Here is a 25426-nt window from a genome sequence, read left to right as displayed (position 1 = left end):
TACGTTGTAGGGAAAGAGAGAAAGACAGTCAGGTAGACTTACTGACAAAGATTCAAAGGTGGTCAAGGCCGGTATGTAATGAACGATCAAAACATTTTGATTATTAATTTCTTGTAAAAAGAACGGTCTTATTGCATGGGTTTGGACCTTTTTTTTTTCTTTTTCTTCTTCTTTTTTGGTTATGATCGGCCATAACTAAGACCAGTAAACAGATCTGGGGAAACAGTGGCGTGGGGGGCGTGTGGGAGTGGGGGGTGGGGGTGGGGGTGTGTGAGGGAGTGGGAGGGGGATGAGGGGAGGTGGGGAGGGGGATACGGAAGGAGGAATGAGCAGTTGCATCCACCTGGACCCCATCTGGCTCTCTCTCTCTCTCTCTCTCTCTCTCTCTCTCTCTCTCCTTATCTCTCCACTTACCTAACTCTGACGACGTGAACGTCATGACCTGATCCTGAACAGTAGTATAGTAGTGTCCCTTAATTTGATCCCAGTGAAGTGGCTGCTGGTCCATCTGTCTCAGTTCACACAGCACACTAACCTGTGCCACCTGTGGGGCCGCGAAAGGGGTGGGGGTGGGGGTGGGGGTGGGGGCTTAAATAGTATTTTACGGGACCGTGTCTTTGCATAAATTGTAAGTGGAAATGAACTGTTGTTCACTTTCAGTTTTTTTTTGTTCTGTAAATGAGGTGTGACTGATCCATATACGCTACACCCAATGCACTAATCAGGCCTCGAGAGCCGGCCTGCTGTAGGTGTGTGCAAACATTGTTGGCATGTAATGGGGGTGGGGGGGTGGGAGGAATGAACGAATGCCTAATGCATTAAGACATAATAAAGCCAGTGAAAGATACGTTGTAGGCAAATAAAAGAAATAAAACAAGAACTAAAGATAGGCAACGTTCAGTGAACCCGTACACACTCGTGAACACTGACACCAGCGTGCAAATTCACACCCCCTTCCCCCCACTAGGACGCCCCCAAAAAACGCACTTGCAATAATTTGCAGTCTCAGAGACTGCCAAAAAAAATTGTACCCAACCTTCTATAGCTCAACATACCCAGGACACACACACACACACACACACACACACACACACACACACACACACACACACACCAGTCCCATTATGACATTCATGCACACACGTAAACACACACATTGATAGTTTGGAAATTATGACAAATCTCCGCGATTGATGAGTAAGCTAATTGCTCGATCGTGCCACGTCCTACCTTTCGTGCTAGACTAACTTGACGTTCGGCTGCTTCCTATTTCTATCGTTCTTTCTGTGAGGTGATCGATGCTTCTTCTTCTTCTTCTTCTGCGTTCACTCGTATGCACACGAGTGGGCTTTTACGTGTATGACCGTTTTTACCCCGCCATGTAGGCAGCCATACTCCGTTTTCGGGGGTGTGCATGCTGGGTATGTTCTTGTTTCCATAACCCACCGAACGCTGACATGGATTACAGGATCTTTAACGTGCGTATTTGATCTTCTGCTTGCATATACACACGAAGGGGGTTCAGGCACTAAGCAGGTCTGCACATATGTTGACCTGGGAGATCGTAAACATCTCCACCCTTTATCCACCAGGCGCCGTCACCGTGATTCGAACCCGGGACCCTCAGATTGACAGTCCAACGCTTTAACCACTCGGCTATTGCGCCCGTCGGTGATCGATGCGATATGGTTGATGACTCAGCTTATACCTGCTTTTTACGTGCATCTCGTGTACTTTTCGTAAGACTGAAACTTTTCTTCCCATATGTCGGCCAAAGCCACTCGAAGTTGTCGGTCAGGTTTCGTTTTCAGCAACTGAGTCTGTCGGCTTGCTTAATTAATTCTTTTTCCTTCACACCTGCATGTCCAGTCCAGTGCATCAATATTATGATATAAACTTTTTGTACTTTTGCAGTTTGTTGTTTGAAGTTTGAACTGCATTTTGTTGTTTAGTTTGAAATATGGTAATAGCGAAGTCAAATTTTATGTGGTAACAACAGCTGAGGACTCGAATTTCAGTAGTTGTGACAGCAGAAGCGTAGCCTAAGCTGTTGTCTCGACTGATGTCAGTGGTAATGGGGATGGTAGTAGTACGTATATCATATACTGTGTTGTTGAAGCGAATGTGCATGTTCACAGAAGTGGTTATATACTGTAGCGGGGTGGTCACTACATAGTAACCGTGAATCTATATAGAAGGACTGACGCGGCAGCAGTTGCTGTTGTGTAGTCACGGTGGTACAGAGAAAGCCGGTGTGGATGGAACAGCTGTGACAGTTTTAAAAGACTAACAGCGGCAGCAGCCTGAGTGAATCACGGTACGTAGGAGCCGAGAGGAGCGGTAGTGGTGGTGAGGAGGTGAATAGACTGATACAGAAACAACCGTTTTACTATTTTAGCTCTGACAATATTCTAGAGAACATAATCATGCAGTGAATAGTAAAGATAAGATTCAACACGCTGGTACATATACATACATACATACATTTACACACACACACACACACACACACACACACACATATATATATATATATATATATATATATATATATATAGGGAGAGAGAGAGAGAGAGAGAGAGAGAGAGAGAATAATGAATGAATGAATAATTTGTATTTTCTGAGGCAATGCATTAAGCATACATATAGGCTTTTTTCACTGATCCAGCCCTCGAAAACAAACAAATAACGTGAAACAACAGCAAAGAGATTTAACAGTAACAATACAAAAAATATTTAAAAAAAAAAAAAAAAAAAGAAAGAAAAACTTACAATATGGTGTAACTTCACAACACATGATAGATACAGCCTACACGGATCGAGAATTCTCACAATAACAAAAAGAAATAATAGAAATATTTCCTTTGTTTTAATCATATAAATTGAACCACATAGGCCCATGAGGACGTACACTGCAGTGCTTTACAATAACCTATACTAAAAGGTAGAAGAGTAAGAGGAGATTTGATGACACTTATAAGATATTAAATAACATAAATGATGTAAATGCAAGACATGTCTTTAGAATGTCGGACTATGATAGGACAAGGAACTGCGGTAAAGAAAATTTGTTTACTGAACACTGCAACACCAACATTAGCAAAAAAAATTCATCAGTTGGTTAACCGAATTGCACAAACATGGAATACACAACCAACCAAAGTTAAACTTGCACAAAATACTAACACGTTCAAAAATCTCCTTGTTGACACAACACCATCTTAATTTTTTAAATTTTTATGAGATGAATAAAACAAAGTTTCTTGCAGAAGTGTACTTGCGAACACCGCCCAACAGCAACAAACAAAAGAAGAAAATAAATAAATAAAATAAAATGGAAGAAGTGAAGACGAAGATTCGATGGGGACATTAAAAGGCCGAGAGGTCTAGGAAGATGACTGCCAGTCCCTATACTACAACTACTCTACTACAACTACTACTACTACTAGCAGCCGGCACTGGCCGGCCGGGTTTCTCCCAGAAGAACCCTGCCACCAAGAGTTGTATCGTTTGATTTGTTGTCTTCATTGTTGTGGTTGGTAGATTAGTTCTGAAAAAAAATATGATTAGTATGGAAATAATCAATACGAACGATATGATAGCCTCTGTATTTGTTAATGGCCTTCAAGGTTTATCCCATGGTTAAAAATACGAGAGGGTCTTGATGTTATTGCACACAAGGAAATGATATCACGTGACTTTAGATCACATGCACAAATTACGAACAAAATGGCCACGATAGAAGCAAGTTCAAATAGACAGGACTCTACTGCCGATGTTTTTTACGGAAGCACCGTAAATCATTACCAACCACAGACTCAGAAGGAATATACATTGTACACACGACGATGGTTCATAGTCTTCGTTGTCTGTATAATCAACATTGCCAATGCCATGGTAAGCAATGATTAATTTTGTTCAGTCGCCCATGCAGGTCGTCTGCTTCTTCATCACTGTGATCGCGTGGATTGAATATCGAGAGCATCACTTTCACATGTGATTCATGTGTATGCAATATGCATACACACACACACATGCATACACAGCCTTTATCACTTTGAATGTTTATACACACATGCACACACAATCATTGTCTAGTTTCTAAGTTTTGTTTGAAATGTAATACCACTTTTGACATTTATTGATTATCAGATTGCACTGACTCCCAATCATTCCATTTAATTTTTCATGCTGGGAATGTCAGCAATATTACTACTTAAAGGATCATACAACCACGACTGATGTGCATAATTGATCCTAAATCAGTGGCTTTGTTACAGTCTATTTTCTGTGCATTCCAGCTGTATATTATGATTATGTTGTCATGTGTAATTGTATTACTTTCTTGTTTTTATGGACAGTTTACATACATGTATGGAAAATCTCTGAATGGAAACTCCCCATGTCGTCAGATTTTTTTTTTTCTGTTTTGCAAGCATGCAGTTCCCATGCACTTAAGTTCTCTAAGTGTTAAACACATGCTTCTAATGTATGTTTAATGCGAGACAACATTGACCACACCCAGACATGATAGCCCCCCAGCCAGTGTGCATGTTAATTGTTACACAATGCTAGTATGATTTATGTTTTCATGTCAAAGTGCATCTGTATGTTCTTGGTCAGCATGCATTGTGTACAATCATTGATCAATGCATTCTACATACAGGCATATGAGGAACTTGAAAGCTAGCATCCAGACCATCTTTGCAGATTATTGTGGAGAGAAAAAACAACAACTGCTTCTATAGGGTTTGAACTCGGGAACTTAGAAGTTCTTTTTCCAGGTTTGTCTCTGTCCACCACATCATATACGCATACACTACAATGAAGTATGGCATCAAATCAAGTTGTTAATATTCTAAACTCAGACTAAGGATTATTGCACAGCATGTCTCTTTTTCATGTCTGAGACTGAGAGCTTTATAGCGCTTGCTACACTTGGGACAATTGAAAGTGCTCAGCAAGTTGTCTTGTTCTCCTGTTTTTTTTCTTCTGCCCTGTAGTCTGTGAATTTACATCAGTGCTTTGGTACCTGTCTGCATACTTATGTACCACTGCACTATGTTGATAAATATGAGCTGTGACAGCCAACATTACTGTTTGAAGTTTGAAGCTTGGTTTGTACTGTGTGTAGCAATAAATTATTGAGGTAATTCAAATTTCCTGTCTTCTCCAGTGAATGTGGCAAGTTGTTATGTAAAAATTCTGTCTTGGCAAAGATTTATAAATTTATACATGTATAGGTATGAAATGTGTGCACCCCAGGAGCTTTTGGCTTGGCATGATGATTGATAATCATGGTTTTTTTCCCCCCCAGATATGGATTTGCTTTTCACCAGTGACAAACCACACCACAGATTATTACAACATATCAGCTGATGAAGTCAACTGGCTGTCACTGGTGTATGTTGTGGCCTCCATTCCTTTTGGACTTCTAGCAACATGGCTGCTTGATACCCTTGGACTGAGGACAAGTGTAAGATTTGTTCATTTTTTCAAATAAAATAGCTAGTTAGCCACAGCCAGTTTGTGATGGTTTGATTTAGAAACGTTCAGCTAAACTTTCACACAAACCTCCAGTAAAAGTTTAGAGTTAAAAAAAAGTGATGTTTCCTTGCTCACAAATATTTGATTAAAGTTCTGTAATCATGAAAGCATAAAACCAGACTCAGGATTGTTTGATAGGAGCCATTCATTTTTTTATTTTGTTTTTAGAAAGTTTTTCATTGCTGTTTGTCAGTCAACTCAGTGTCTTGTTTTATGCTCCAGTTGGTCATGTTTGTCATGCATTGTACTACACTGCAGGACTTGCAGTGAGAGTGCGACAGAGAGCTACAGCAAGTGTAGTATGGCAGCAACATCCTATTGTTTTTCTGACTGTTAGCAGTCTCACAATAATGCACAGGACAAAGTTAAATGTGTACTCACTAGAAACTTTAACATGTTGCTTGTGTTTAAACAGTCCAGAAAACTTTCATCACAAAATATTTTTTTACATCATGAAACAAATACACATTTGACATTTGTCCCGTGCCTGTTTGTCTTCAGATTATTCTGGCAGCATGGCTGAACCTTATTGGTTCAGGTCTTCGAAATTTGACAACATTTGATTTCCTGTCGTCCAGCGCCAAATACCCAGTGCTGATGTGTGGTCAGTTTTTGGCAGCTTGTGCCCAGCCTTTTATCATGTTTGTGCCCACCAAGCTGGCCTGCACTGTGGTTTCCTGACACACAGAGGGCCCTGGCCAACACTTTGGCATCTATGGGTGAGAGTGTTTCAATTCACAATCATATATTCTTTTTTTTTTTTTTCAAAGCACGTGTGAAAATATTGCCCAGAAATAAAATCAAGAACATGATGTATAATCTTTAAAGTTAATGGGCAGTAGGATTATTCAATGAATTGTACAAAATAGATGAAGCAAGACTTGCCATAAGGCAAATTACGTCACTTAAGGTATATCAAAGAAGACAGACAAAAGAAAAGAGAAGAAAAAAAAAGAAGCAAAAATGAATGCATGTTTAAGTCCCTACATATTTTCTTTTATGGAACATCCTTCATCAGTATTTGGAATGGACACCACTTTTAGTCAAGTTCAGATAAGTTTAAATAAGTTTAATTCCCAAGCAATGTATACATTTTTATTTAATTTTTTTTTTCAGGTCATTTAGAAAGTATATGGTATAATACATTAGGTTTTTGTTTTTCGTAAGTAATATTTGAATAGATATAATAATTTGCAAACAAAATAAAATGATCTGTTCAAAATCAAATGTTTCATATGAAAATTGTTAACTTTCTTGTGTGTGCATGAGAGAGAGAAAGAGAGATCTTTTGGAACTTTATCTACAGGTGATGCATGTGTGCTTGTAACATATGCATGTGTGTGCATGTTCTCACACATGCATTATAATTTATATTTTTTACATTCATTACTTCATGCCCGTGCACGAGTCGTGTATTTCTTCTTCCTGACAAGCACACACACACACACACACACACACACATATATATATATATATATATATATATATATATCAGTCTTTGGCCTTTGTTGTCTTTGTTATTGTTTATCATGTTTTTTTTCTGCTTCCAGCTAATCCCTTGGGAATCATGATTGCCAATCTAATGTCGCCCAACATTGTAAAGTCAACGTCAGACTTGCCTACAGTGGTGAGCTTTGAATTTTTATGTTTTTTTCTTTAAGCAGTCACTTGGGGGTCAATACTAGCATTTTGGAATGCTTGAGCAGTAGCTACTGATGCCTTTGTAATGTTAAATATTATTATGTAGATCTATATACATGCCATTTGTAACACCATAAGCTTCACACTTACGGCAGCACTTGGTGTGTTCATAGAAATACACACAAATAGTTGAAATACCACACACACACACACACACACACACACCCACACACACACACACACACACACATTATTTGTTATTGTTTTCTTTTATAGTTTGCACACTCTGCCAGTTAGATGCGAATGCTTTTATCAATGCTATGATAATGTGCAGATAGTTTTGTTGTTCATGTCTATCCAACCCATGATACAGCCCGTTTGTTTTCTGCTGGACTGAGAACAATATGAAGTAACTGTCCAGAAATAACATACTCTAATAATTATCACTGGCTGTGCAATGGAACACGCTGCAGGACATTTGTTTTCTTGTGTGTGTTGAGACAGAGAATGTTTGTTGTTTTTTTTTGTGTATGACAGAAACTGTTTTTTAATTTTTTTTAATTTTTTTTTTTTTTTAACTGTATGTCTGTCTTGCAACTTTCGGTGTTGACTTTTGTATATACATGTGTGTGTGTGTGTGTGTGTGTGTGTGTGTGTGTGTGTGTGTGTGTGTGTGATAGAAAAAAACATTTTACTGTATATCTGTCTTATATCTTTGGGTGTTGGTTAGTTTTTGTGTTGTTTTTTTTTTGTGTGTGGATAACGGAGAAACTTAAAAATTTTTTTTTTATTTTATCTGATTGTATGTCTGTCTTGCAACTTTGGGTGTTTGTTATTTGGTGTGGTTTTTTTTTGTGTATGAGACCATCATAGAGGAACTTTTTTTTTCTACTCTTTCTCTTGTCTTGCAGCTGTGGATATTGATTATTTGTATCTTTATTTGTATTTGTATTGTTTCTTTATGTATTGTAGAGGCAGAAACATTTTATCTTTCTTCTTCGCTGTCTGTCTGTCTTTATTTATTTATTTATTTATTTTTTATTTATTTATGTTTTCTCTCAAGGCCTGACTAAGCACGTTGGGTTACGCTGCTGGTCAGGCATCTGCTTGGCAGATGTGGTGTAGCGTATATGGATTTGTCCAAAGACAGTGACGCCTCCTTGAGCTACTGATACTGATACTGATACTGGTACTGATATTGATACTGATACTGGTACTGATACTGATACTGATACTGATACTGGTACTGATATTGATACTGATACTGGTACTGATACTTGCAGCTGTGGGTGTGCACTGGAGTGGCAGGCCTGGGGACTGTTCTCGCCACGTTTGGTGTCTGCAGTAGTCGCCCGCCAACTCCTCCTACTGCCAGTGCCGCGGAGGGAACCCAAACCTTCTTCTTGGGACTGAAACAGGTACACACTTACCTGCGTGGTTTCTCGTCTGTTTAACACAGAAGATTATTTGGTGGAACGAATCAACAGAGCTGTACGTTATATTAAAAAAACAAAAAAAAAAACAAAACATTTTTGTTTATTTCTTTTTTTTTTATTATTATTTTTATTTTTTTTTTTAATCTTATTTGCTTATAGAATAGAATAAAATATGTCTTTATTACCAAGTGAACTGGGGTCACAAGGAATATTGGTAGGGGATAGTTCATAAAAAGGTACAAACATAATAAAAAACAAACAAACAAAAAAACATACACAAACACAGATACAGTAGAAATATTGACACATACATGTTCAGGTCAATATTAGAACTTGTGCATGCACACTCAAACACACACACACACACACACGTTTGAACATGAATGGCAAGCATGCTGTTAGCCTGGCCACTTGCGCGTTTCATTCGTGTTGAAGATGCAGTATCATGCAAACTTGTTCTTTTCATTGCAGTCACAACAAAGTGTAGTAACTTGATACTTGATCAGCAGCTAAAGCAAGCTGATACTAACACTAACCATTGTTTTGTGGAGTTTCATTTAATCGTTGATTACCAAACTTGGTATGGCTTTTTTTTTTTTATTCGTGATTCCTTTGCCAACCCTGACAAAGAGGCTGTTTGTAGAAATATGTAACTGTAAGGGAGAATACTAAAAAATAAAAACCAACTGAGTAAGTAGTGTACCTGTGTAACTTTTGTAAATAGAATATTCAACCTCCATTTGATAATTGTCACATTTTTATTATCCATTTATTCCTTATTCTCTGTTTGTCGAAATATGTAACTGTAAGGGAGAATACTAAAAAAACAAACAAAAAAAAACCCAACTGAGTAAGTAGAGTACCTGTGTAACTTTTGTAAATAGAATATTCAACCTCCATTTGATAATTGTCACATTTTTATTATCCATTTATTCCTTATTCTCATCTCTGTCTGACAGTCTGCCTGTCTCTGTCTCTGTCTCTCTCTGTCTCTGTCTCTCTCACTCTCTCTCTCTCTCTCTCTCTCTCTCTCTCTCTCTCTCTCTCGTTATCTCTCTTACGAAGAGAGAATCTTAGTTAGATTTTCACACTGTCATACAACCGTCAGGTTTTCAAGCTGCAAGTTCAGTTCAAATTCACTATATATATATCTAGGTTATTACCTACAGAAAGATACAAATCATGACCCCCCCCCTCCCCCCCACCACACACACACACACACACACACACCTCCCCCCACACCACCCCAAAAAAAAAGAACAGTGATGACAACAACGATAATCATTATAGATCATCATCACAAACCTCCTGATTCTCCTCGTATTTCTCTTCCTGGACACAACACAAACATGGAAAACAAAACAAGAATCATCCACAATTATTTACACCAAGAACAAGTATGCAGCTTTATGCAGTGTCCACAACCTTATTCAAAATCATTATCAGCTGCACTGAAACAAATTTATGGAACGCACATGTTGATGGTAGCCATTTTACCTAGGAGAGATATGAGAGTCTCCTTTTTTTGGGGGGGGTGCTTCTAGTTCTGTGCTTATACTAGCTTTGGCTTCATCTGCTACAGACGTGTATTTGATTTATGTCTTCCAAAATCTGTAAGATCAGGTTTGTTCTTTTGCATGCAAAAATTGCTGTTTCAAAAATGGTCATTTTTTTTTTTAGACCAAACAGAAGAGAAATCACAGATAAGTCACAAGCAGTATTTCAAACTCAGAGACCTAAGTCTGAGAGAAAAATTAGCAGTTTTTAATGAAGTAAGGCATCCCTCTGAGATTTCTCATAATACCAGCTCAGCAAATTTCACATTACTGATGATGCTTGCTTGAGCAGTACACAACCAAGTATATTTTAGTCACACAAAATATTTCAGTCACTCAAAGTGGTATTTTGAAGTGGGTTTTTTTTTTTGGTAATCCTGTGAGTTATATTTCTGAATGAGTTCACTGTACCTTTCAGAGAAACAAATTTGATAGTTTGATTGTGTGTGTGTGTGTGTGTGTGTGTGTGGGTGATTGTGTGTGTGTGTGTGCATGTGTGTGTGTGGGTGGGTGGGTGGGTGGGTGGGTGGATGTGTGTACACAACGCTGCAGCTCCGGAGAGTGAAGTCCTACTGGGTCCTGTTCATGGTGTTTGGGTCTGGCCTGGCCCTGTTCACGGCTTTCACCACCTTCCTGGAACAGATCCTCTGCCCCCGAGGTTACTCCAATGTGAGTGCTTCATGGTCTGCTCCCTTGTCTAAGTGTCTTGTCTTTGTTTTGATTATGTCAGGACACACAATCCTTTTATATATATATATATGTGTATATGTATATTCTGAACCCTTTTATATCTATGTATATATATATTTATATATACTGAACTTCTTTTGTCATTTTGCTACAACCTTAAAGAGGCTTTCTCATTTGTTTATTTATTATTTATTTATTTATTATAATTATGATATATATTTTTTTGTTTGTTTTTTATTTTCAAATTTTTCAATAACATTATATTATTATTATTTTGATTATTATATCAATTTATTTTTTCTTCTTTTTTTTTTTCCCCGTCAAGGCCTGACTAAGCATGCTGAACTGCGCTGCTGGTCAGGCGTCTGTGCTTAGCAGGTGTGGTGTAGCGTATATGGATTAGTCCTTGAGAAAGTGAACTGAACTACAGGCTCACCACATCGGTTCTGATGGTCTGTGTCTTTACTTTGTTGTGGTTCTTATATTTTGCTTATTTATCATCATTGTTATCTTATTTATTTATTTATTTATTTTTTTTACATTATAGTTATTATTTATTTATTTATTTATTTATTTGTGTAAGCTTATCTATTATTTATTCACCTTTTTTTTTTCTTTTTTTTTTCCCCCCTCAAGGCCTGACTAAGCGCGTTGGGTTACGCTGCTGGTCAGGCATCTGCTTGGCAGATGTGGTGTAGCGTATATGGATTTGTCCGAACGCAGTGACGCCTCCTTGAGCTACTGAAACTGAAAACTGAAACTGTTGTGGTTCTGTCCTCAGACATTCTCTGGTCTGTGTGGAGCTCTGCTGATTGTGTGCGGCACCGTGGGGGCGGGGGTGTTTGGCGCCATCGTGGACAAAACGAAGCGCTTTGAGGAGGTGTCCAAGGCATGCTACGTGGTTGGCCTGGTGGGGGGTATAATCTTCACAGAGGTAACTTGCAAAATATGCACACAGGGGGCTTACTTATCTGGGGTGTCAGGTTGTGTCAGGGGTAGCTCGCAAAAGGGGCGTTGGCTTACTTATCTGGCGTGTCTTGTTGTGTCAGAGGTCACTTGCAAAATATGCACGGGCTTACTTATTCATGAGTGTTGCGTTGTGTCAGAGGTAATACGCATAACGTGCGCAGGCTTATTTAGCAAGAATATTTTGTGTCAGAAGTAACGCTCATAACATGTGCGGGCTTACTTGTCTAGAGTGCCTTGTTATGTCAGAGATAACACACAAAACATGCGCTGGCGTAATTATCAAGAGCATTGTGTAATAGGTGATATGCAAAATGTGCACTAGCTTACTTATCTAGAGTGTCTTCTTGTGTCAGAGGTAATATGCAAGACATGTGTGGGCTTACTTATCTAGAGTGTCTTGTGTCAGAGGTAATATGCAAAATGTGTGCAGGAGTATTTATCAAGAATATTTTGTGTGAGAAGTAACACACGAAATATGTACGGGCTTACTTGTCTAGAGTGTCTTGTTGTGTCAGAGGTAACTCGCAAAGCATGTGCTGGCTTACTTATCTAGCATGTCTCGTTGTGTCAGAGATAACTTGCAAAACATGCGTTGGCTTAATTATCAAGAGCATCTAGTTGTGTCAGAGATAACTCGCAAAATATGCACAGGCTTACCGTAAAGTTTGGTCTATTGAGCGCACTGGTATATAAGCCGCACCCACTAAATTTTTGAAAAAATTGAACTTCATACATACATAAGCTGCACTGGCTTATAAGCCGCACTTATTTCCAGTACTGGAGCACATACTGATACTACAGGAAAGTTGTCAGTACTGTAGGTTATGAAATAAACACAAGCGGAAACAACACAAAGAAAAGCAAGCTAAAATACTGCTAGTGCCACAAAAAAAATAATACATAAACACAACAAAAATAAGATCCATAATTCAGGGATAGTCACATTTATTCAACGTCATCCTGCTCACTGAATCCACTGAAATCTTCGTCTTCAGTGTCAGAGTTGAGAACCAGTACAGCTTCCTGCGCCATCTTGTCACTGACTTCAGCCTCGCTTTCACTTCATGAACATGAATGCAAAGTGGAGGTCGCTGCTGGTTCGCCGCCTGTACTGTCGTCTGCTAGGTCGATTGCCTTCAGTTTGAAGGCTGCATCATAGGCATTACGTCACGTTTTCGGCATGGGGGTGTACACTTGAGCAGAGTAGAACTGAATGCTGATCTGAAGGCTTTAATGTGTGGGGATTTGATTTATAAAACGTGAACAGTCAGCACACTATCCTGAAGCTCATCCAAAAATTCATGGAGAGAAATCATGATTTTGGTGAGTTGAAGGGCAGCTAAGAATAGACGAGAACGTGACACTCCCGGGATCGTTAAAATCCTCAAATAAGCCGCATCATTGTATAAGCCGCAGAGGTTGAAGCTGGGGTAAAAAATCGCGGCTTATAGACCGAACTTTACGGTACTTATCTAGAGTGTCGCGTTGTGTCAGAGGTAATATGCAAAACGTGCACAGGCTTATTTATCAAGAATAATTTGTGTCAGAAGTAACATGCAAAACATGTGTAGGCTTACTTATCCAGAGTGTCTTGTGTCAGAGGTAATGTGCAAAACGTGCGCAGGGGCATTTATCAAGAATATTTTGTGTGAGAAGTAACACACGAAACATGGACGGGCTTACCTGGAGTGCCTTGATGTATCAGAGGTAACACACAAAATATATGCATGCTTACTTATCAAGGTTATCTTGTGGCAAAAGTAATACACAAAAAACTGTGCAAGCATACTCTTCAAAAATATTTTGTTTGTCAGAAGTGACACGCAAAACTTACACAGGCATACTAAGTTACTTATAAAGACTATCTTGTTGTGTCAGAGGTAACACGCAACCAGCGCGCATGCTCAGTTATCAAGACTATCTTGTTGTCAAGATTATCTTGAGTCAAAAGTAACACACAAAAAACTGTGCAAGCATACTCTTCAAAAAATATTTTGTTTGTCAGAAGTGACACGCAAAACTTACACAGGCATACTAAGTTACTTATAAAGACTATCTTGTTGTGTCAGAGGTAACACGCAACCTGCGTGCATGCTCAGTTATCAAGACTATCTTGTTGTCAAGATTATCTTGAGTCAAAAGTAACACACAAAAAACCGTGCAAGCATACTCTTCAAAGATATTTTGTTTGTCAGAAGTGACACGCAAAACATACACAGGCATACTAAGCTACTTATAAAGACTATCGTGTTGAGTCAGACCTGCGCACATGCTCAGTTATCAAGACTATCTTGTTGTGTCAAAAGTAACACGCAAAACATGTGCAGGCTTACATATTAAGACTCTCTCATTGTGTCAGAGGAAACACGCAAACCATGCACAGGCTTACATATCAAGAGCGTCTTGTGTGTCCCTGTTCATTGTGCATCTTTTCGTCTGTTTGCTGTTGGTGCTGAAGTTGGCAGATATTGTTGTGAGAGATTTTTGTGTTGAAGCTGGCAAATAGTGTTGTTGTGGGATATTCTTATGTTGATGTTGCCAAATATTGCTGTTGCTTGTCAGTTTCAGTTTCAGTTTCAGTTTCAGTTGCTCAAGGAGGCGTCACTGCGCTCGGACAAACCATATACGCTACACCACATCTGCCAAGCAGATGCCTGACCAGCAGCGTAACCCAACGCGCTTAGTCAGGCCTTGCTTGTCAGACATTCATTAACTGTTGGTGGACCTGAGATAATAAGTTACCCACTTAATCATTACATACATGCGTGTATGCTCACACACATGCGTGCATGCACACACACATACACACACACACACACACACATACTCAGTCCCCCATTCTACTCATATGCACACGTGAATTTGCATTTGCATCACGTGGAGTGATGGCCTAGAGGTAACGCGTCCGCCTAGGAAACGAGAGAATCTGAGCGTGCTGGTTCGAATCACGGTTCAGCCGCCGATATTTTCTCCCCCTCCACTAGACCTTGAGTGGTGGTCTGGACGCTAGTCATTCGAATGAGACGATAAACCGAGGTCTCATGTGCAGCATGCACTTAGCGCACGTAAAAGAACCCTCGGCAACAAAAGGGTTGTTCCTGGCAAAATTCTGTAGAAAAATCCACATCGATAGGAAAAACAAATAAAACTGCATGCAGGAAAAAATACAAAAAAAAAGGGTGGCGCTGTAGTGTAGCGACGTGCTCTCCCTGGGGAGAGCAGCCCAAATTTCACACAGAGAAATTTGTTGTGATAAAAAGAAGTACAAATACAAATAAAAATACATTCAATAACCATGCATATTTTTTCAGCCTTTTCAGTAACTTGCAGCAATTCATCTGTAGATTTTGTGTTTCGTGTTCTCTCCAGATAAGCCGATACAGGAACAATGAAGTCATCATTGCTATCTCCATCGGCGTGTTTGGCTTCTTTGGATTTGGAGCTTACCCTGTGTGTATGGAAATGGCTGTTGAAATCACCTACCCTGTGGCTGAAGCTACGAGCTCAGGACTACTTTTTATCTCAGGGTGAGTAGACATGTGCATCGTGTTTCTTCCAGGTGTACGTTCTCACATTCTGCTGTAATCTTTTCTTTCTTTTTAATGACACGATAATTTTGTGGCCGACTTTATCATGGTTAATTACAATAACAGATGATTTACAGGCCAGTACGTTGTTTTATTTGTACTCAACATTTTTTGGGTTTTTTTTTTGTTGTTGTTGTCAAATTAAAAAAGAAAGTCTTCTTTAACTAGTTTAATCCATGGTATGTGATGAGCCATGCTAATTGTAAATAAAAGTAAATTCCAAAACACATGGATACACACACTTCTCCCATATACGAAAAAGCGACTGAATCAATATATGTGACTGAACCAGTGAAAGACGTGAAACATCATCTACCATGCCTGTCAGTGTACTCTGAGACGTCTGGAATTCCAGAAATCAGCAGCAGCATGATCGTTCAGCCAGCATGGCCAGTGATTGATGTGCCATAATACAAGGTTCGTAGGGTCCTTTCAAGTCCTTTTAAGTCCTTAGGAATTGGATTTTGGTCAAAAGGCCTTTTAAGTGCTTTGATTCAGCAAGTTGGTCCTTTTAACTCATCAGGAGGTCCTTTTAATTTTTCAAAGGTACTGTTAAGTCCTGTTTTATGAAGAGAAAGAGACTTGAGAACGAAACTGAAACACCTTCGACACCAAAACCGCAAGTTGCAAAGCGCGTTGAAAGATGCTGACGCGATCGTCTGAAACTCAGTACTTATTGTAGGAGGATACAGCCTATAGGCCTAGGCCCTAACAGTAGTGCGCTTTCTGCTCGGTGGCAGACGCGAAGCGTGGTACAGTGGCTGTGAGTCACGCCTGCTGCTGCTGCTTTGCTTAGACCTAGCCTACAGTGACGTGAATTGCAAAGACTAAATACGACAGTCAAATGGGATTAGCTGTTCTTCCGTTTATGAGAGGTAGGTGTCTGCTGTTCTACATGTCAAATAGATTGGGGTGTACTGTAAAGTCATGTCGGCAAAGGTCCTTTTAAACTGATTTGAGGTCCTTATAAAGTCCTTTAAAGGTCCTTTTTTGGCTTCATGCCCACCACCTGGGAACCCTGTAATATCTTCATTGTCAAGTCTTTGAATCACTTGTGTTGTATGCTTGCAGAGGCTTCATTTTCCCTTTTGTGATCCTCACAGATCTTGTTTCTGTTACAGCACTGCAACTATTACAGTACAACCGTTAAAAACACAATACTGCTGTGCAGAGATTTGGAAAATGATACCTGATCTTTTCTGTTATTTCTCTGGGTTGTTGTGGGGTCACACAGTTGCAAAACAGTTTCAGATTATAACCTCATAAGTAAGTCTCACAGAAAAAAAAAAGGGATGAATAAATTTTGTATCATAGATTCATGCTGCTGTATAAAGAAAAATTTGTTTAATGTGTTTTATATTTCCTCAAGAACCAAGCATATGTTGTGTATGATAAAAGATATTTTACACCAGTGTCAGCAATTTATGGATATATCTGTCTGTAGTTGAACCTCATATTAACACATGGATAAATATCCCAGTTTATGGATGCTGTTTATTTAATGATGAAATCGTGAAAATAAACAGACGCCATCTTGGAAAAAGTCACATGACCGATTGGGCCAATGGGCTATTTTTTTACTCTGACAAGCCAATCAGAAACCTCGACTCAGCCACAACCCCTCAAAAATGCCTCTCGGGTTCCTTCGGATTTGCTCTTCGTGTGTTTCCGTGAGTGGAATTTTCCACAGGAAATAGGAATGAGAGGACAGCCCGGTGAATGACCTTCACACTGATACCAAATAAGTGGGGGTTTCCAAACCAGATCGTGAGCACCAGGCCGTCCAAATCGATGCAAACTTTGATTTTTTTGTCACATTCGCTCAAACTTCACACACACCCATGTCAGAAAATGATTTTATTTGCAATGAAATCGGTCAAATTGAGCAAAATGGTTGACAGAAATGCAAAGAAGAGACATTATTTGACAAAATACAAGTATAATCCCAAAACACGTTTTTTAATGATTTTTGGTGAAAAACCTATGCCGTGGTCCACCTTAAGGATGAGTAAATTACAAAAACTCATTGTTTTTCCTTTTGATAAATAAAACAAAAGTGTGTCCGAAGGATGCAAGCTAAAGCTTTTAATGTTCTAAGGTATGGTTTTTGATTACCGGTATGCAGTATAACATTGATACAAGATTGTATCTACTGTATGATTGTGTTTTTTTCACATGGTGATTATCAGTGTGAATGCTGGCACACATGTGCATGTATGTGTTTGAACAGACAAATCCAAGGTCTCATCTACATGGTGGTCGCTCAGATGATTGCTCAACCCTTGTCAGCAGCAGAGAAAAAATTACCCAATGCCTGTGGAACCGGCAGCAACTCCACTGCTGGAGGAAACTCAGCCAACTTCACTCCTCAGGACTGGACAGGTAACTTGTGGTGGTTTTGTTTGTCATTCATATTTTTTTTGTTTTTTTTTTTTTTTTGAGTTTAACATTTAATACATACAGACGGACATACAAAACAAACATCTGAAATCAACAATATTTGCCACTGTGCGCCACCTAAACTGCAAATCAGGAAAACGACACAACACTGTCTTCATACAGAGAAAAAAAACAAACAAAAAAGTCACATGCACTGTTAAAAACAAGTAAGTAAATGAAAGGAAAAAGAAAATAAATGAAAGAACAAACGTTACATTCATGGTTGTCTCTACTCCTCCTCATTGCCTTCAATCATTTTTATGTATGGGTACCATTTTCTAGAAAATGCTATGGACATCATTTCCATCGAGTGTATATATTTTTCGGTTTTATATATGTTTCTTAGGTCTGTTAGGAAGTACTTTATACATGGTTTGATTTTATTTATTCTGCATTTATAAGTCGTTCATATTGTTTGATGTTCTTTACACCTAGCACACAGTTTGGAAGACTGCCTTCTTGCTTATCCCCACTCGTATTGAACTGTATTAAAATAAACTGACCAGGTAGGATAGCCAGAAGGTGCAGTGGTTAGTTTCATGGACTGACCACTTAGAGGTTATGGGTTTGAACCCTACCGGACATAAATCATATATCATTGTAGATATGAAAAGAAATACATTTGACATTACAAAACAAACATATATATATATATATATATATATATATATATATGTGTGTGTGTGTGTGTGTGTGTGTGTGTGTGTGTGTGTGTGTTGTTGTTGTTGTTGTTGTTGTTAATATATATATAATCATGTCCCTGACACATAGTCTCAAATCAGTATAGTACTCTGTTGCATCATCTTCACCTTCATCGTCCTTATTCATCAAATATGAAATAAATATTGTTCTTCATGGCAAGCTCTCACAATGACCTCAGTGACAGTTTTTCCTGCACTCGCTATATATACTTGTGGAGAATTTGTTGGAGGGACGTAGTGGTGGTCTTCATTTTAGAGAGGACGAATGCTCAGTATGGCTCAGCAGTTTCAGTTTCAGTAGCTCAAGGAGGCGTCACTGCGTTCAGACAACACATCTGCCAAGCAGATGCCTGACCAGCAGCATAACCCAACGCACTTAGTCAGGCCTTGAGGAAAAAAAAAGAAGAAGAAAATAAAATAAAATAAAATAAAATGAAAAAAAAGAAAAGAAGATAAATACATTAAAAAAAGAACTACTACTAATGATAATAATATGTATAAGGTGCAAAAACTTGATGAAGTCAACTATAGGCATTTAAAAAAAAAAAGCAAAAAAAAAGCAATAAGCAGTTATTATTGTCAGCACAGTGTTGAATGGGTGGCGTCATGCATATTGATATACTGAATCAAAACTGAAGTGAATCAGGGGCAATACAAGATCTCCTCAGCTGGGTGGCCTCATGGCAAATAACACTGATAACTGGTGCTGGGACTGCTGTATGGGAATGCCACTGAGGGCACAGAAGATAGCAAATAAGAAAGATATCAATGAACAAGTACAGGGAGTTTACTACTACAGCCCAGTACTTTATCATTGTCATTTCATGTTGCTCAAGTACAAGCAGTCATTATCTACAATGGACATAATTCATATTCTATGAAAGAAATCAGGACATGTGTGTAGAGTTTGAAGAGCATACAGCATAGTTGTACACAGAACATTGCTGCTAACAGTTTAACATGAATTGATATAATAAAATTGGCCTCTATCAAATATTATCAGTTTTGATATATTGTTCATTGTTATCAGTAGAAGGAAAGGGTCTTTGTCCAATAATATGATTTATCAGTGTCAAAATATAAGAATTATCATTTTCAGTCAAATGTTTACCTTAAGAAGGTATTATTTAGCCATAATTTTAGATGGCTCCATCAAGCATTATCACTAACCCGTTTTCGTGTGTGTGTGTGTGTGTGTGTTTGCGTGCGTGCGTGCGTGCGTGCGTGTGCAGTACCAGGTCTGTTTCTGGATGGGATGATGACCTTCTTCACCATCATATTTCTACTGTGCTTCCGTCCTGTGTACCGACGACTGCTTGCTGAACGCATCGCTCAGGATGACCGAAGAGTCTTGAGCCAGAGTGTAGAGACATTGACCACAGAGACATGTGAGGAAGAGAGAGACAGAGACCAAACAAATGATCCGTAACAGTTTGCTTTTTATCTTAGGAATCATTATTAAAGCATGTCTGGGCACGTGTGAATGCATTTTGAGTAGAAGCTGTGAGTGCAACTTAGGAATGAATTTGTCGAGTGTGTCGATTTGCATGTGTACATTGTGAGTGCTGTCTGTGAGTGCATCTGTGAAAATGTTCACGTCCCTGTGTTTGACAGATTTGTCATCATTGGGTGTGGTGGATGTGTTCTGTAGTTTATGTAATTTTTAAAAAAGTGTAAAGAATATGCAGAGAGAGTATGTGTGTGAACAGAAATGGTGCGGGTGTATATGTAGACACTGCTGGTAATTGTTGAATTAAAGACAGAATGTGTTTGTGCCAGTCTTGTGACTAATTCTTATTTTTGTTCCCAGTTGAAGATTTGTCTCCCAGATGTTTGTTCATTTTGATGGTTTCCTTTGCTTGATTCAGTTCTTCAGCATTACATATAAAAAAAACCCAAAAAACCTTCCCCCCCGTTCATATTTTTTTCCTTTAAAAAACAATGTATGTGCTGTTTTGCAGGCTTTGTTGATTGCAATCTGAATATGTATCTTAATCAACATCCTTGAGAGGTTAAATCGAATAAGCATTTTCCCCCAGATTTAATCTGTAAATTGTTGACATGATCATTTTCTCCACAATGATGTGTATATTGTACTTGATGGTCTAAATGTCCTGAATGCATGAGCAAATTGTGAGAATGAATGCTGAAACAGTTTTTGGTTCCCAGTACTGATCTCATGCGTGTCAGTGTACAGGTCTGTTACACAGAGCCTTGCTGATCCTTGGACTGTCCAGAGAACTTTTCTTCTTCTCCCTTAACTCTGTGAAGACTCACTGTCGCGTAAGAGCATGTATTAGTCACGTGATGCTGATGACGTATCGTGTCGGGATGCTCATCCGGGTAGCGCAGACTCATCTCCTCCATCTTAAAACTGGAGTACAGAATAAATCTTGTTCTCTTCACATTACTGTGGACTTAGGTTTTTTCTTTGTACTCCCGCTCATCTATTGTTGCTGCAAACAAATATAATCTTATTGGCGAGCACTGCTACACTCACTGTGGTACTGTACTGCATAGAGTTGTTCACCAGATTCCTCCAGGTCTGTCAGTTCTGTGTCAGAACCTGGGTCTTTGCGAATGGTTTTCATGTCCATTCTTCAGCCTTGTCAGTCCATCATTTTTTTTTCTGCCTTCCCCTTCCGAGGAACTGGCCAGAGATAAACGTCAGATTCTACACTAATATCTAGGTTTCATGTGTGTAATTAAAACATAAGACAAAATTTGATAGTCATTCCAAGCAGCCTTAACCTAAGAGGTATAGTTGCTATGTTCTAGCAAACGTGTTTTGAAGGTAGAGCTGGTGACACTGCAAAATGTTATCGCCAGGTATGTAATAAATGAAGAAAGGCTAATAATGCAGAATGTGCAGGTGACAGAGAAATATGTAAGGAGTTAATTACATGTTGATAACAGCAACGTGAAGCAGAGTTTTGCAGTATATATATCACATTTACCATTTTTCAGAGTAATTTTATAATTCAATAAAAAATCAGTCCTGTGCTCTTTGGAAATTTAAATTTGAAAATTAATGAACAAACACAAAATATTAAGAATATGCTGTCAAAAACTAGAAACTGACAGTGCTTTTCACTGATTAAGTACTATGAATTACATCGGCCTGGTTGAGACATCAGATCAAGTTGGCAGCATCTGTACCACCAGAGACTATTGTGATTATTTTGCTTTGGTTTGTGTTCAGCTGTTCAACAAAAACAGTTGGTGAATGTTAGCATTCATGGTAACATATTCATATTGTAAAGGTCTAACATCTACTTCATTTTGTTTGTTTGTGGGTGGTGGTTTTTTTTACTGATTTTTTTTCATGGGTCATCAGTTTCTGGTGAACATTGTTGTGTAAGTCGAACTTTGGAACAAGTGGTAAGTAGATTCGTTCACTAAGACAGAGAGACAGGAAAATGAAGATATGATTCTCCATGGCAATAATTGTTGCTGTTTCTCATGATGATTTAATCTGTAAATTAATTTATGCTGTAAATCTTCAAACGGGACTGATCAGTGTTAATGGCTTGAAGTATTTTTGGATGCATATATCCTTGAATGCAAGTGCCTTTTTCAGTGTGTTTATTTGATAAAAATCTTGGAAGTTGTCATCGATGTACATAATCAGTGGGAAAACTACAACAGAAATCCATTTGCATGTAGCTGTCAACACTCTCTTGTCTTCATTAATATTAATAATAATAGATGTTTATACAGCACACTGTCCAGAAATCTGCTCCAGGTGCTTTACTAAGACTGGTTCCGTTTTTTGGTTTTTTTTAGATATGGAAGGCTGAAAAGCGCTGAACTTCCTGAACCACAAAATAATCAAGTGAACCTGGTTGTGTCATCAACAACAGAGAACATGATATTAGGTATTATGATTAAGAAATCAAGGAAATGGCTTGCTCAATACCTTGATGTGGAATATGACTGAAAAATAATAATTCACCAATTGTTGTGATAAGCCTACCTCAGTTACGGCCTTGAACGATGTCCATATTTGTAATACTTTGTTTTTTGGTACCTGAACAAAGGCTGTATGTGTAATTTATATGTTGTTTTTCTTCCTTCCATGACAATTTTCAAATATTTACATGTTCAATATAATTATGCCTTTATGATTTATGGTATTTGCTTGTGAATGCCTATTGACTAATGTTTGGGTATTTGAAATGAGAACCCAGACAAAATATTTAGATTTGGCAGTGCAACTGTCATTTTATTTTAATCAGATATCACATGCTTCATCCCATTAGGCATTCACTTCTTGTGTGTCAAAGTTGATGGCATATTGCACTCCCAAGTCTGAATAATATGCATGTTCCCAGTTTGTTATATTTCAGACTTATATGTATGTATATATCTATAGTAATACACAGAACACAAAGCCCATGATTTGAATGAAATCATTTCTGAAAGGTAGTGATGATTCTCATTTATGTACATAAACATGTTTTAGCAAATACCTTGTAACTGAAGAAGACAGGTGAAAATACATGGTGTATTGGCTATTCATGAATAACCAGTTGTCGTCCCTAGACTTTAGTGATTTTACTGACCAGACCTTCACACATGAAACTGGGTGTGATTTTGCTTACCTGTCCCTCTGTTGAAAGACAAAGAATGCAAGTCTTACAATGCAATTAAGTGGCAGGACAAGGTGCTGAATGGAGAACTCTGAATCGATTGAGTACCTACTCTTCAGATGCCGGCTTTGCTGGACAGGCGATATATATATACAAAAGGCAGACAGCAGAATCCTGAAGACACTGCTGCGTTGACGACTAGATAAGAGTCAGCCTGTTCAAGAAAGGCCTCTCATGACACATATACTTCTCTTCAAGGCTTAGCTTAAAAGCTGCCAAGTGGACACTACCTTCTGGGAAGATGTTGTCCTGGCCAGGAGACAGCAGAATCTCCAGTCCAGCCAGGCAGTGAAGACGCAAGTGAAATAGAACTGCTGCTAACTAGGAGGAGAGGTGGGGACAGTGAAAATGTGTCCGTTTCCACACAGGACTGCTGCCTGTGTTTGTGCTTCACAGACAGGGCTTCATTCTGACAGGAGGACCCTCTCAAAGAAATCAGATGAACTGTTTGTCCAGCAGACCAGCAGGAGAATCCAGGCATAAATTGTGATAGAAAGTCTCTGCGTGTGCAACTGCAAGTCTTGTGTGAGATCATTTGTTTCAACTTTTCGTCAGGAACCTGCACAAGTCAAAACTTTGCATTTGTGTTCAATTCCTTCATGGGTATTTGCCTTTTTGCACTTTTGGTATTTTGTGGGTCAGTGAGATGTACATGGACTTTTTTACGAATTAATTAATAATAATGATTGTGATGTTTGTTTTACCTTTTCGAAAGTCAGAATACTTTTTAAAATTTTGAATGAATGATTATGTTTTGAGTCATGTGCCACACAAGACCTCATTGACAAGAACTCTGTGTGTGTGTGTGGAATGTTTAAAAAATGTTATCATCTGGCAGTTTTATTTCTCTGTTCATACACCATATTTTCCTACCATTCTTGATAGGCTTTGTTCTGAAATAAGGTTTCCACCTATTTCTTTTCAAGTGGTTATATATATATATATATTACTTTAATTATTATTATTTTTTTAATGAATAACAGTGCTTTTTTGGTGGTGGTTTTGGGTTTTTTGGGGGTTTTTTTTGCTGCTAGTCTACCAACCAGTTATTTTTCAGATATTATTTCTTAATGAATGATTGTGTGTGTGTGTTTTTAATGAATGATAGTTTTTTTTAATTGTTTTTTGCTGCTGGTGATGAAACTAATAAAAGTGCAACGGTTTACCAGAGAAAAACAAAAATGCATATATACACTATTAATTAATGGATTCACACAATTAATATTGCACCTTTCAATTGACTCTAGCATAATTGGTTACGGTGAAATAAGTGTACATCAATAACATGAGTCAAAACTGTGAACAAGAAAGCTTACAAATTTTGTATGACAGTTCATAATGATTGCAGTTGGATACTGTATTAACCATCTACTGCAGAACGATCCTAATTCCTTAGCTGGTCTAAGATATTTTTGTTTTTACTATTGCAGCCATTTGTTTCAAGAAAAGTTGTGATTCTTATATTATGAATGATGGGGTTTGTGTGTCTGTGCATGTGTGTGTGTGTGTGTTTGTGTGCGCATGCATGTGTCCCTTTGCCTTTTGCAGCCACGGGGGATGAATTCTCTGAATTCACGGAGTCCAGGGCTCAGTATAAGAAGGCAGGGACCAATACTTTCCTTCTGTCGTTTTTTCAACCTTCTCCGACAGAAGTCTGGTACCCATTTCCATCTGGGTGAAGTAAAGGAAGTAGGAAAAAAGTGTTTTTCCTTGGTACAAAGCAATATCCTGACATGTGGTCTCAAGAAGTCTGGTACCCATTTCCATCTGGGTGGAGTAAAGAAGGTAGGAACAAGAGAGGCAAGGCCTTCAAGACTCACTTGTGATAAATTACGTCCCCTAGCATTAATTACAGAGTAATATCCCTTTTTTACTATCTGCACCAAAACGTTTGCAAAATAAATAAAAATTCCATGCTTAGCAAAAGAAGTTCCTGTTTGAACAAAAAATGATAATAATGACTCCTCTTGTTGTTGTGTCAGAATAAGAGGTCAAAGTGCCAAGTTTAGAGAATACAAAAAATATAAATATAACAGTAAATGCAGTTTGCATATAATTAGGCTTCTTTTAAAAAATTTTTTGTGCCCATCCCAGAGGTGCAATATTGTTTTAAACAAGATGACTGGAAAGAACTGAATTTTTCCTATTTTTATGCCAAATTTGGTGTCAACTGACAAAGTATTTGCAGAGAAAATGTCAATGTTAAAG

At 38.4% G+C, this 25426-nt stretch overlaps 1 protein-coding gene across 1 annotated transcript; it reads left to right on the top strand.

The window, feature by feature from the left end:
• Positions 1 to 3729: 3729 nt before the first annotated feature.
• Positions 3730 to 25086, top strand: LOC143293869 (solute carrier family 49 member A3-like). Its single transcript, XM_076605186.1, is given in 11 exon segments — positions 3730 to 3897; positions 5318 to 5476; positions 6049 to 6210; positions 6212 to 6266; positions 7098 to 7174; positions 8472 to 8606; positions 10733 to 10849; positions 11652 to 11804; positions 15209 to 15366; positions 17657 to 17808; positions 19799 to 25086. Coding segments are annotated over 11 exon segments (1533 nt in total). The 3' UTR covers positions 19996 to 25086.
• Positions 25087 to 25426: the final 340 nt, after the last annotated feature.

Source organism: Babylonia areolata, chromosome 19 (genome assembly GCF_041734735.1).
Source record: "Babylonia areolata isolate BAREFJ2019XMU chromosome 19, ASM4173473v1, whole genome shotgun sequence".
Lineage (NCBI taxonomy): Eukaryota > Metazoa > Mollusca > Gastropoda > Neogastropoda > Buccinidae > Babylonia > Babylonia areolata.
The sequence above is the reverse complement of the archived record's forward strand: the minus strand, read 5'-3'. Positions and strand labels throughout refer to the sequence as shown.